The sequence below is a fragment of the Perca fluviatilis genome, chromosome 5 (genome assembly GCF_010015445.1).
Source record: "Perca fluviatilis chromosome 5, GENO_Pfluv_1.0, whole genome shotgun sequence".
NCBI classification, from domain to species: Eukaryota; Metazoa; Chordata; class Actinopteri; order Perciformes; family Percidae; genus Perca; species Perca fluviatilis.
The window spans coordinates 9,233,471-9,247,907 of record NC_053116.1 but is presented as its reverse complement, the minus strand read 5'-3'; the positions used below and the strand labels follow the sequence as shown (position 1 = coordinate 9,247,907).

At 41.5% G+C, this 14,437-nt stretch overlaps 1 protein-coding gene across 1 annotated transcript; it reads right to left on the bottom strand.

The window, feature by feature from the left end:
- Positions 1–11,891: 11,891 nt before the first annotated feature.
- On the bottom strand, positions 11,892–13,748 carry LOC120558451 (N-acetyltransferase 8). Its single transcript, XM_039799463.1, has 2 exons — positions 13,637–13,748; positions 11,892–13,042 (listed from the first exon to the last, which is right to left on the bottom strand). Exons 1-2 carry the CDS (start codon positions 13,653–13,655, stop codon positions 12,285–12,287), a joined length of 777 nt encoding a protein of 258 aa, XP_039655397.1. The 5' UTR covers positions 13,656–13,748; the 3' UTR covers positions 11,892–12,284.
- Between the last annotated feature and the right edge of the window lie 689 nt (positions 13,749–14,437).

The window sequence follows — 14,437 nt, the reverse complement described above, 5'->3', positions numbered from 1 at the left end:
GCTATTTAGTCAGAGTTACTTTGTGAAGGAACTGTACTGTAGAGCCTATTTTCTCCAAGAAGATATGTCGGTTTCATTTTGAGAGAAATCCCATTTGCTCGAGAAGTAAGAATCCAACCCAAAATTATCCCTTAAGAGACACATGAATTGCAGCTAGCACAACCCACTGCTTCTAAATATCATGGAGGTTTCTCAGCTTGTCCAAGCATGAATACCCCAGAGAAATGGCCTCATGAAAAACTTAAGTTCTTTCTCTGTCTGGGCCTATATGAATCTCCTATTAAGCTTCCAAAAGCAGTCAATACCCAGCATCTGAACCATTTTCATTCACTTTAGAGCTCACATCTCACCTTGCACATTTCCCAGTCACACTGTGTTCTGTCTTGTTGCTCCATGCAGACAGTGACACCCGGCTGAGAAAAAACACACAAAGCTTTCCAACTGACAGCTTTGGAAGATGTATAGACATCGCGCCGTTCTCTCTTCGAGACCATAATTTGCAACATGTCAACATCCCAGACAATAATAGCTTTCATTTGAAACTTTAATAGTCTTTTTGAAATATGCACCAGGTGCAAGACTTGTTTGTTCATACATGTAAATTGACTCAAATTGGTTTTGCAGCTTTGAAGACACAGCAATGTTAGACAGAGATGACTGGGGTTATAGTGGCAAACGCAAAGCTAACGAATACATGATCTGTCTTGATATGACAGATGGCATGTATGGCGTTACATAACAGATGGCAACAAGCGCTCTACGACTGGGAGACGGCCGTGTATCCTCGCAGATGTTTCCTCGAGGAGAAATCGAAGTCCGTGACAGGTCTATTTCTCTGGCTCGAAGCTCGAATCTAATCACGCCCCCCAGACTTAGACATTATCCTTTCCTCACTTCAGTGCTGTGACACGTGCCACATATCCTCACTGCAGCACAACTTAATCCAGGAGTCATTGAACGAATGTGATAAAGCACCGTCTTCCAACTTCCTCGTCAAATAACTTCAGCAGGTCTTATCAAGATCAATCAAAGCTGGATTTGAATGGTCTCTGCTGGCCATTTGTGATGGGGATTATTTTCTTCACGTCTTTCAATATCTCTGGAAACTCAGGGATATGACAAAATTATTCTGTATATAATTAGAAATGAACGATTTGTAAAAAATGTATTGGATCACGACGTATGCTTGTCAAATGTTAGTTAGGGAGTGTAGTAAAATTATTTAGGGGTGGAGGTGGGGATTTAGGTTTAATTTCCTTTACTGGGTTTTTTATGTGCGTCATGGGTAATAAAAGGTTTGTTGGTCGTCTCTGTATCAGCGCTTTATTTTCTCATTAAAAAAAAAATCAACTAAATAGAGCCAATATCACTTTGGGAGGCAGAATAAATCTAGGTATTTTATTTAAATATTACTGCCAAAAGCAGCTCCCACCTTTATTGTTTTCTGCATCATAAAAGCCCAGTTCAGACTAAAGATTTGCGACGAGACGAGTTGAAACTTGCATCTCCTTGCAATGCGAAACGAAAACCCAACTATAAAATGTAATTTATACATGCGTTTTGTTTTAGTTTTTTTCCAATAAGTACCTCTGTGGTGAGAAAACAAGCCGGTGTATATTTTGGCGAGTGACAATAGGTGGCGGTAATGCTCGGCCCGGTTGCAATTTACCACTGAACAGAAGAAGAAGAGTCATTTCCGGTCAGTGCATAACCAAGGGGGGTAAGCGTGCATCTGGAAAGTGTACCTCCAATGGGGAAATTCTAGGCCAACAAGCCATCACCTTCCGCTAGCATTCCATTGACTCCCATTCATTTTGGCGTCACTTTGACAGCGAATAACTTTACATCTGAAGCTTTTAAAGACTCTATTTGTCCATTGTTTATTTCTGAAGAAACATGACAATGTATAAAAGGCTCCATTACCTTGTATCTCACGTTATGGCTCCGTAGCAGGTGTTTTTGTAAAAATAGGCTAACGATTGTGTCATAACCACGAGACTGTCGCACAGTAGAGAAATGACTGTATATTCAGGAGAAGCTCGCAGGCAGTTTCGATTTACAGTACAGGCCAAATGTTTGGACACACCTTCTCATTCAATGCGTTTCCTTTTTATTTTTATGACTATTTAAATTGTAGATTCTCACTGAAAGCATCAAAACTATGAATGAACACATATGGAATCATCTACTTAACAAAAAAGTGTGAAATAACTGAAAACATCTTATATTTTAGATTCTTCAAAGTAGCCACTCTTTGCTTTTTTATTAATAAGGGAAAAAAATTCGACTAATTAACCCTGACAAAGCACACCTGTGAAGTGAAAACCATTTCAGGTGACTACCTCATGAAGCTCACTGAGAGAACACCAAGGGTTTGCAGAGTTATCAAAAAAAGCAAAGGGTGGCTACTTTGAGGAATCTAAAATATAAGACATGTTTTCAGTTATTTCACACTTTTTTGTTAAGGACATAATTCCATATGTGTTCATTCATAGTTTTGATGCCTTCAGTGAGAATCTACAATGTAAATAGTCATGAAAATAAAGAAACCGCATTGAATGAGAAGGTGTGTCCAAACTTTTGGCCTGTACTGTACATTAGCTGTTTAAGTTTAATTACTAATGTTAACTAGCATGTTAGTGATCAGTAAATTTGCCTGTGTCTATGTTATCTCCTTACATATACCTACGCTCTCCGTCTCTGTAAGATTGGGAATGATTGAGATTTCTCTTGGCACAGCTACCAGAAGACTTCCAACTTTCAGACAGGTTGCTCACGTCACATCTACGCCGTCAAGCTCAGTTTGAGGCTGGCGCAGTAACGCTCAGCCACCACCGGAAAAGTGACTTCACCGGTCTCCGTAGAAATATATGGCGTCGCTGTGTCCATTCTTTTACTGTCTATGTGCATAATAGCCGTGTGCGATTTGAGACAACACTACCCTGTAGAAAAGTATGCACTAGACAAGGGAGTGCATAGTGTACACAGTGTACAACACGTAAGTGTATGCATCCAAATTGAGACACAGACACTCGTAGAACAACTCTCTGTTGTATGTTGTTATCGGGCCCCCTCCGAAAAGTTTTTAGTAGCTTATTTGGGGTTCCCCATTTCACGCGAGATCATTGTACCAAAGAACTTCTAATATATCAAGAAGTGCCACTCCCTCGTTACTTCCGGGTTCTGAACTGGTTGCAGTTCCACCAGAGTTCCATATAGGGGGCGCTCACAGGCCAGTGCAGAATGAATGGGGCTCTATGGAGCTATACCCCTCAAAACCCACTTTTCTCAGGATATAATTTTTTGTCTAGTAATTTGAATGTTGCATTCGAAAGGGGAGGCTAAAAAAATACACACTGCTGTGTGTTAGATTTTTATAAAGTCACTTTTTTGTTCTAAAAAGCCTTTTAAAATGTCAATGACGTCATACACATATACGGCCGGAGATACTGCTTTACGGCAAGCTCTGAGTCACTTCCTTTGTTCTCTCGAGGCATCGACAACACAGCTGACAGGTTAGACTCTCCCTGTTAATACACGTGCTAGAAAGAGGTTTGCTAATGTTTTAAAGACCACACTGAAATATTCACTCTGATATTCTGGCTCTGCTTCGGATGCCGTCAAGCGGGATCTCCGATCGTAATCAGACCTTCACTGACCAATCAGCATTCATTAGCAGAATGCTAGCGTGTTATGGGCAACAACGACTCACCCTGTAAGAAATCAAAAGGACATAAGTACTCGTTCATTCAACTTTCGACCTATAACCCATGTTGAACTTGCAAAAACTACAATCAAATCTGAGGTTTCTCAACGACAATCAGGCGAAAGAGACAAATTTAGCCGTCTAGCTCCATAGAGTCTCATTCATTTTGCACTGGACCGCGATCACCCCCAGTGGAACTCTGGTGGAACTGCAACCAAAATCCGGTACAATGGGGCTGGATAGGGAGTGGAATGGCTTTCCGTAGACCGGCTTTGATTGTACCTTCTGAAATTGTGTTTTAATGATACGTTGATGACGTGTGAAGAAATGATTAAATAATGAACAAAGAAAACACAGCTACTAAAGGCTAACCTGGCACGTAACATTCATTATATTGTCTCCTCTCCCTGCGTGATGCATTTAACGTGAGAGGGAGACCTGAGCTTTCCTGGATGAGTATTTACAGTATCTTTCCTACTTTTAGAGGGGCTGTGCTGTGTTAACTCACTCACCCAGCCGCCGCTTCGGTTCGCGGTCTAAAGATGGCTGCTGGCCTGGGTTTCTCCGGCGTCTGAGTCCACCTTCCAGCATTCTCTCCGTCATCGTCGTCGGGACCTGGCCCAGCCCCGCTCTCCGTGTTGGTTCAGGTTTTAAAAGGTGTATTTACATATAGTTGTGTCGATTGGGAAAACACGAAAAGGTCTCTTTAATCAGAAACAGTCTTTCTCTGGGTGTTTTTCTCCAGCGTCTTTGTCCGCTTCAGGCTTTCCACTTCTCCTTCTTCCAGAATGAATATTCTGAGAGAATGTCCCAGTGTGGCAGCCTGCAGCTTGCTGGCTTGATTCAGTCCCACCACCTGCAGCTCGTTGGGCTTAATTAAGTCAAACACCACACCCCTCATATGTGCCATATGTGTCAATCTGACCCTGTCAATCAGGCTAAAACCACTTCTCAAACAGACTGTTCCTAACAATATGTAGACGTTTTTTTTTTTTTTTTTATATACATACATTATATATGTGAGATCATTATTTAGGTACATGATCCTGTATGAAATGATCTAAAATAGAAACCATAACAGCTAGAGCAGACATTCTTCTTGCAGCAGAAAGCTAAGTTTTTTGTCTTTCGCGGTTTTACGTTGTACACTCATGACGTCATCATGTTACATGACGTGCTGTGCTAAATCGCCTTTACACTCTGCTCATAGCAATGAGCATATATCCAAAAAGTTTATTTTTTTTTAATTTATTTTTTTACATAGTTCAAATGGGAGTGTTACGAAATATATGAATATTTTGTTCATGTTTCTACTTGCAGAAATCTTTTGGATTAATATGTTTTATTGCGTTTGTTTAGTAAAATTAGATGAAAACACATCTTTATTTATGACACAATTAATAGGTGTTATTGGTGCCTACCGGTGAATGAGACATGAGGGAGGGTCCAAAGAAAATATTATTAAAAGCTGGGGAGGGTTTTTTTATTAAGTGGAATAAAAGATGCAGCCCAGCCCTCCCCACTCCAATAACTTTCATACAGTCCCTTGAATGTATTCTACTCAAACCTGCATTTCACCTGTGCAGTCATTCTTATTGTATAATGTGCAAAACTCTTACTGTGACGGAGATCCGAGTCTCATGGTTCATTATCCTAAAGTATGGCAGAATCATTTTTTAACACTACCATAACAGGATCGCGCTACAATTACCACACTATGTTGCATATTGGAATGCGGTTATTGTGGATAACTCAGTCGAGCCTGAAACATGAAAAAACATTGATTGTCCCATATTTCTCCTAATTACAACAGCTGTGATCAATTTTGCCTTTGTTGTTGTGTCCAATTACTTCCTTGACCAAGTCCCAGCAGTCCTCTTGCAGTAAAGCTGGAGCCCAGCAAACGAGCTGCTGCTGCTGCCTGGTATTGTCTGGAACATTTATTTATGTAAGTTCACTGTGGTGCAAAAAATATTAAATACCAACTCATTAGCAGCACCTAATCCCACATTTGTCCCCATAATGTGACTTCCAATCGGAAATGATAACGAGACACTAATTGTGGTTTCATACCATACATGTTGCAGTGCTGAACTGTATAAGCGATAATTCAAAGGATCCAGTTAACACATCTCCCCCTGTTTCTCATTCTTTACCTGTTAGTGTCTCTGAGTGTGCACCGTGGTCTAATACTCTGCTCTTATACAAAAACATATTTATCATTCTCGAACCATGCAGTGAATAATTGTCCAATTATTCAGTAAAAGGAAGTGCACATTCTGCATAATGTCAGGTTCCTAAAATTGCAGCGGGTTGCCGGTGCAGGATAAGCTTTCTACTGTGTTTGCGCAGTATGCCTCGTATTTTACTTGTGTTTTAAAGGGGAACTATGCAGTTTTTTTTTAGCTCAATTTACCTTAACCGAACAGCTTCGGAGTCATTGGAATGGTTATATGACTTTTTTTGAGTTGAATGGTGGTCGTCTCGCTCCCCCCTCCCGCCCGTGAGCGGGAGGGGGGAGCCGGCCTCAGCGTCTGGAAGTATGGCGTGATATCAGGTCTCGCCATGTAACGAATTGCTTCACGGCACTGCGCAAATACGCACCATTCAGGAACCGGCTAGCAAGGTAGCGTTGGAGTTTTTCACACTATGGTCATGGCTGAGCCGGCAAAAAAGAAGCAGAAAGCTAGGAAAGCATTGGCGGAGGAACAGAGAAAGAGGAAACGGCAGACTGACCGAGACAGACAAGTAAACATAGGATCTGCCAAATATCTATTCCGAGAAACCTGCAAGCAAAAAAAGCGAAGAAATGGTAAAAACTGCATAGCGCCCCTTTAATATCAAAGTTATTGGCCAGGTTGTCTTCTAGGGCTGCAACTAACAAATGCTTTCATTTTCGAATTCATCTGTAGACTATTTTCTCGATTAATGGACTAGTTGTTTGGTCTCTAAAATGTCAGAAAATGGTGAAATATGTTAATCAGTGTTTCCCAAAGCCCAAGCTGACGTCCTCAAAGATATTCAGTTTACTGTCACAGAGGAGTGAAGAAACTAGAAAATATTCACATTTAAGAAAATGGAATCAGAGAATTTTTACTTTACTTACTTTACTTTTTGACTCAATTATGGAAATAGCTGGCGATGAATTTAAGAGTTGACAACTGATCGATTCATCTTTGCAGCTCTATTGTCTACTGCAGTGAAGTTCACCTGCACGGCCAAAAAATAACTTCCTGTGGTGCAACAAAGAAGATAACAAGTGATTATGTAAGGCAGTGGTGATGATGTATGATCCAAACAAATCTACCTCTGGCTCTCAGACAACAGCACATAGCCGACTGGTATCCCGTTGCAATTAATCTCCATAATCTTTGGCTATTCAATAAGAGTATTAATAAAGAAAAAGAGACAGGCCTGTTTACGCACACAGGTGCTGTTTGTAATGCTGATTACTTGCTTTATTACTTTTGAAAGTTTATCTTGTAGTTAAGATACATTAGCTCTTTTTCCTGTGACAAACTAGATGGCTTCGATCTCGATCCGAGTCAGATTAAGAAGATACCGCGAGAAAAACTTAAAATTTATGGCGAGAAAACGCATGAACGCAGGAATGCTCAAGATAATCCCTACAAACACAAACACACACACACAAACATACAAACACACGCAACACACAAACATACAAGCACGCACGCACGCACACACACACACACACACACACACACACACACACTCATAACATCCCACCTTAAAAGTCGTGGACAAAGCTGTTTTCCAGTTGAATTTCTTGAGCTCATCCTTTGTTGAGAGTCTGGCTATTCCATTGATCTCTTCTTATCTCAGTCCAATACTGGCCGATGGATTGAAAAATGTCTTCTTATAGTTTTTTTCTCTGAAGTCGGTAACGACACGTATTAAATATTTCACTATGCTAATAAATCCAATTATCTCTCAGCTGCTGTTGCATGCATGCATCCACGAGAGATTAAACTTTCACAGTATAGTTCACCCCACTTGAAGGTTTTCATGTTTTATTGTTTGACAACATAAAACGAAAGTTGATTTAATTTGACTTTTTTTCGTACAATGATCAACAGAAAACCACCCTTTAGTGTCAAAGTTACATAAAGGTCTCTACACTGATCTAAACAAATTACAAATATAAAATACATGTTTACAAGAATTCACAAGTGTTCACCCCCTTTGATAAGGCAGACTTGAATCCTCAATGACTACGTTGACATGCACATGTAATTCCGGTTTTTGCCGTTCGACCGTGCAAACACAGCGTCCCTCTTTCATTCCTTCAACCAGGTCGACGGTCGACGTTGTGATGTCTGTGCATATCCAAAAAAACTGTTGATATATCCACGTCTTTCATAATGTTTAAAAACAGCTGTGTTTCTCCTTCTTTTCTTTTGGGCATGCATCTCTACCGCAGCCTTGCTGGCTAGTTTGTTTGTGTACAACAACCATAGCGACGTACAGAGCTGACCGTAAGCCCCAACGGGCAAAAGGCTGTAAACTGTCACAAACTGCTGTAAAAACCTGACTGAGATGCAGATTCTGAACATGCTGTATACATGTCCAAAGAAGGTTCCTCAAACCTGAATAATAACCATTGACATATATAAAATGGACCAATAGACCCCATTGCTCTGGACGGAGACCAGTGAAGGATATTAGAAGCACTTTTCCGGTGATCTCTTGCTTTACTGCGCAGCCTCCAACTGAGAGAGACAACGTAAATGTGATGTGAGCAACCTGTCTGAAAGTTGGAAGTCTTCTGGTAGCTGTGCCAAGAGAAATCTCAATCATTCCCAATCTTACAGAGACGGAGAGTGTAGGTATATGTAAGGAGATAACATAGGCACATGCTAATTATTGCTAACTAACATGCTAGTTAACATTAGTAATTAAACCTAAACAGCTAATGTAAGTCGAAACTGCCTGCAAGCTTCTCCTGTACTATACGGTAATTCCTCTACTGTGCGACAGTTAGTCACTTGGTTATGACACAATCGTTAGCCTATTTTTGCAAAAGCGTCTGCTACGGAGCCATAACGTGAGGTACAAGGTAATGGAGCCTTTTATACATTGTCGTGTTTCTTTAGAAATAAACAACGGACAAATAGAGTCTTTAAACGCTTCAGATGTAAAGTTATTCGCTGTCAAGTGACGTAAAAAAAAAAATGGCGGTCAGCGGAATGCTAACAGGAGGTGATACCTTTGTAGCAACAAAATGGCGCCATCGGAGGTTCGAGTTCTGAAGCGAAGCTTACCCCCTTGATAATAACGGCATATCACGTCTTAAATCGGAAAATGCTATATATTCGCAAAAGGGCCTTATTTGGAATATCCCAACGGAATATGCTGTATGACCAGTATCACATTCGGAATAGTAGTGGAATATCAGCGTGCATGTAAACGTACTCGCTGATGCCGCCATTCGGTTTTAGAATGCTTTATGTTTTAGTTGCAGTCGAGGGGTTTTAATTGATCGTAGTAGAAAAAAAAAAAAAAAAACATGTATCTGGAAAGTCTTTAAAAGCCGAAGCTACACAGGAATGGCTGAACAACAACAACGTCAATGTCCTGGAGGGACAGAGTCAGATCTGAGCCAGATCCTGGTCCAGTTGAGAATTTGTGGCAGGACTTGAAAACGTCTGTCAGCTCACAGTCTTCATGCGACCTGATAGAGCAGTTTTGTAGAGAAGGGCGGGTGCCCAGACGTGCTGTATATACAGCCAAAAGTGCATCTGCTAATTACTGACTTGGACAGGGTGACTACATATGCAGAGAGAGAGAGAGAGAGAGAGAGAGACAGATTGCTTTTTTCACTTTGACAACAAAAAAAGGCTCTTATTCTGTTGATCAGTGCCAACATAAAAGCCATGAAAATATCTAAGGTTAGACACTGCTGCAGAAATTGTGAGTGTTTGCAAAGCTTTTCCATCTAACATAGCCCCAAAGTGGCAACTGACTCATTTGTGGAGCATGTGTATGAGAGGAATTACAATCAAGCTGCCATTACCTCGAGGCCAATCGTAGTGGTAATTGTGCGAGGATGACAACAGGTTGGCCGGCATTAAGGCTCATCTTCCTCTGGCTAGTTCAGCACCTGTCTGCTGGCCACCAGCCTAATTTTTTTTCTACGGCCTCAGCAGAAATGATTGATGCCCGAAGGCCCTTAACGGTGTGTTTGTGTTTGTATGTGTGTGTGTGTCTCAGTGCCAAACTGCTCTATCCATAGAGTACTCCCTCTTGAAACTCTCATTTAGACCACAGCTGTCATTGCGCACACTGGTTGCTTGATGTTTTTCCCTTATAGGCTTACAATGAACAAACTCTTTCAAGATAAAGCAGGGTACTGCAACTGACAATTATTTTTTATTTTCGGTAATCTGTTGATGATTTTCTCGATCAATCGATAAGTTGTTTGGTCTATAAAATGGCCGAAAATGGTGAAAAATGGGGATCGGTGTTTCCCAAAAGCCCAAGCTGACGTCCTCAAATGTCTTGTTTTGTCTACAACTCAAATATATTCAGTTTACTGTCACAAAAGAGTGAAAAAACTAGAAAATATTCACATTTAACAAGCTGGGGGGGGGTGGGGATGACTCAAACCGATTAATCGATCATCAAAACAGTTGGCGGTGAATTTAATAGTTGACAACTAATCAATAAATCGATTGCTCTTTGCAGCTCTAGTGACGCTGGCAATACATTCTGGAAATGCGAATCACCTTTGGGGGGATTTCTGAGGCAATGTAGGTTAAAGGGATACGCCACCGTTTGTTGAAATAGGGCTTATCACGCTCTCCCCTACCTGTAGATAGGTGGGCCAACGCATTTTTTGTGCATGCATCGTTTTAGTCCGGTGCTACACCGGCAGCACCGCCGCTAGTTAGCTTAGCGTATTGAATGGAATCCTATGTTGCCGGTTAGCATGTTGTGAGTAAAAGTGAGCCAACAAAAGACAAGAAAACAACCTAATTACTTGCACTGAGACAAAAAATGCGTTGGCCCACCTATCTACAGCCAGGGGAGACCGTGATAAGCCCTATTTCAACAAACGGTGGCGTATTCCTTTAAGGAATATGTTGTTTAGCTGATGCTGCACAATGCTTGTGGCTGACGAGAGGTTTATTAAGAATATATCCTGCTTGGCATCAGGCCGTATAGCTGACAGGAAGCTCCCTGTTTACATCGTCTAAGAAATAGTGGCCAACCTTCAGTTTTTTTTGCCATAAAAGAGTCATTCCCACGGGCCTCTTTCACCTCTACTTTGTCCAGTCCCTCCTCACACATATCATGAGACCAGCAACGTGGACACACTTACGCTTTGTTTGGTGTCGATAATCTTAGCCTTGTGTACGATGACCTGAATACATTGCGTTAAAGTGAACTCTTTATCCTCTTTGCATGCACGCACGCACACACACACACACACACACACACACACACACACACACACACACACACACACACACACACACACACACACACACACACAGGTTTGTGGCACTATCTTTGTGGGGACCCGTCATTGACATAATGCATTCCCTAGCCCCTTACCCTTACCTTAACCATCACAACTAAATGCCTAACCTTAACCCTTACCCTCACCCTAACCATAACCTAATTCTATCCTAATCCTACAACCAAGTCTTAACCCTCAAACAGCCCTTTAAAATTGTGGGTGGGGGGGGGTCAGAATTTTGGCCACACAAAGCTGTCGGGACCCCACAAGTATACTGGACTTCCGGTTTTTGGACCCCACAAATATAGTTAAACAAGTACATACACATACACACACACGCACGCACACGCACACAGCTTTTTTAGGTCCAAAGAATTTTAAACCTCCCAATGTCCTGATACTATTGCATTTTTCATTGGTATTTTAAGCAAAGAGTTGTGAGGTCTTAGAAGTCAGCTGGCATTAATTCCTCTGAGGCAGAAGGATTCAGCTTCCCTGGAAAGAGGCTTAAAAAGAAAGTTCTCCTGCTTCCAAATGACTTGATATCTCCTTTCTCATATATATATATATATATATATATATATATATATATATATATATATATAATATATATATATATACTTTTTATATATATAAAATTCATTAGTGGACAGGAGAACAATAGTTAATTGAATGTGAATATAGTTTGTTCTGTTTAATGTCTGAGAGTTAATTCAATAAAATACCTTATTGAGATTTTATTGTTGTTCCATGTGCAAATTACAAAATGAATCTGACTAACCAGAGAAGTTGACTAATTGTCTCATTGTTTTCCATGGTTGTGGGCAATGGACTGTCAGAGGTGTATACATAATACATCAAGGCAAAAAAGAAATGCAAGAAAACTGAGATCATTAATGCGGCTTTGTGGGGGGAAAAAACATGAAATTTAATGTATCTTTTTTTTTATAAACTATCATGATAGCTAGCTGGAGTGATGAGTGACTGAATATCAAAGATTTTTTTTGCATTGAATGAGACAAGCAGCATAAATTAACTGATGTATTCTTAATGTGCAGTCGAGGTTGTATCAGGGCTAGAAGATCTAAAAGTCCATTAAATGAACTTCTCCATTCGCACCACATTTATTCGGGCCAGTTTGGAGAACCAGCGGTTGGCGTGTGTGTTACGGTGGCATTCGGTCTGAACAAAACCGAATTTTTGGTAGAGGGAGATGGCCGCCGTCTGTGGCGAGCTGACGTCCAGGACGAGGCGGGCGTATCCTCGCTCTTTGCAGAAATCGAGGGCCTTCCCTGTCAACTGTGAACCCAGGTGTCGGCGGCGCCACGGGAACGCCACGACCGCGTGGGACATCTCGCCGTAACTCCCGTCCACGGCGTCTTGGGCAAACTCGGGGCCGTCTCCCATCGCTCCTCCGTTCCACTCGTCAAACCTCTCGCCTTTCTCCCCTCTCCTTTTCCCCGTCACGGCCACCATCCCCACCACCTCGGAGTGGCCGTTGGCGTCTGCGTCTGCCTCTGCCACCCACAAACCGCTGTCTGGGTTTTCCAGGTAGTTGGCTCGAATGTCGGCCATGTCTGTGCTCAGCCTGCCGGTCATGTAGCCTTCGTAGATCTCGTGGCAGCAGTAATAAAGGAGGCCGGCCCATGCGCTGCCAAAGAGTAACGCTTGGAAGTAGGAGCTGCCTCCCAGCACATACCCAGCCATGGAAAGGCTCAGGGCGACGCCAACATGGTCCGGGTGGCTCATGGCCTTGAAGAAAGCTGGGTACACGTGTTCAAGTATCCCGTCGCGAAAGAGGGACATGACCACATGTTCGTCGGAGGGTCTATATTCCCTGATGGAGAACCGAACTGCACGTCAGAGGGAGAGAAAGAGAGAAAGAGGGAAAGAAAGGGAGAGAATGAGCGCTCAGTGAGACTAATCTGCCTCTTGTCGCAAGAAGAAATTCCTGCTGGATTTCACAATGGGCTCAATGCGCTCACATAACTTGTTGTTAAGAAAGAAAATGTAAAAAAAAAAATAATAAAAAAATACAATACATCAATACAGCTCTTACAGAATCTAACTCTTTTCTTTTCTAATTGAACTTTCTTTCCACATGAACATAAAAGCCTGGCAAGTTGCGCATGACAACCCGCAGTGAAAAATGCAATCCAAAATATTATAGTATTGTTTCTCTCAAGATTTCAAGAGTAACACGGAATACAATTACGTCTCAAAAGTGCTAATGAATGGAAATCAAAGCAAGGGCAAAGTACAGAGGCAACAAACAAAAGCTCTTTAGTTTGAGTGAAATGTGTTATGTGTCATCTAGGCATGTTAGCAGTGCCATTCATTTACACACCCAGCTGTCTTATTAGTGCTGTTGTTCGTAATCAACTCGACTACTTGAAAAATAAAACAATGAAATATGGATTATTAACATAATCAGAACGTTAACTTACAGTCATTTTTCTGGGCCATGCCGACTCTTTCCCTCTCGTCTTTTGCTCTGAAGGACTTAACGCTGCTGCTCGCCCTGAACTTAGGCTACAGATTGTGATAATGAGCCATTCACTAACGGGATGGAAATATGTCTGAGCATGCTCACCTATGAGTATACACCCACCCCCCCACATGCACACACGCACGCACACACACACACACACACACACACACACACACACACACACACACACACACACACACACACAGGGAAAACTTGTGGACCTTAAATGACTTTGACGTCTAACACACACACACGCACACACGCACACACACACACACACACACACACACACACACACACACACACACACACACACACACACACACACACACACACACACGCAAGCACACACACACAGGGAAAACTTGTGGACCTTAAATGACTTTGAAGTCTAACTGCTACAGATTGTATGAAATATAAAGAAAATATAAGAACTTTAAGTTGGATTAAGATTACGGTGATTTGAGGAAGCATGCTTTCAGTTTAATTGAAATTAATCACAGTGTTGCTTTGATGAAACGTGGAGTTTTTTTTTTTTTTTACTTAATTAGCTTAGTCAACAGAGTAAAGCACTCTATCATTGGATTTCTCAAGGAGGATGAGCACAGATCCTGAATACATTAAGTCCAAATACTGAGCAGAATGTGAATTTAGCGCTCGTTGGAGCACTTTATAGATATTTCCAAGAATAAAATGTTCTTATTAACCTCTTTTTGGGTTCTTCAGTTATGGTGGCATTCTCTCCAGAAACTGCTGT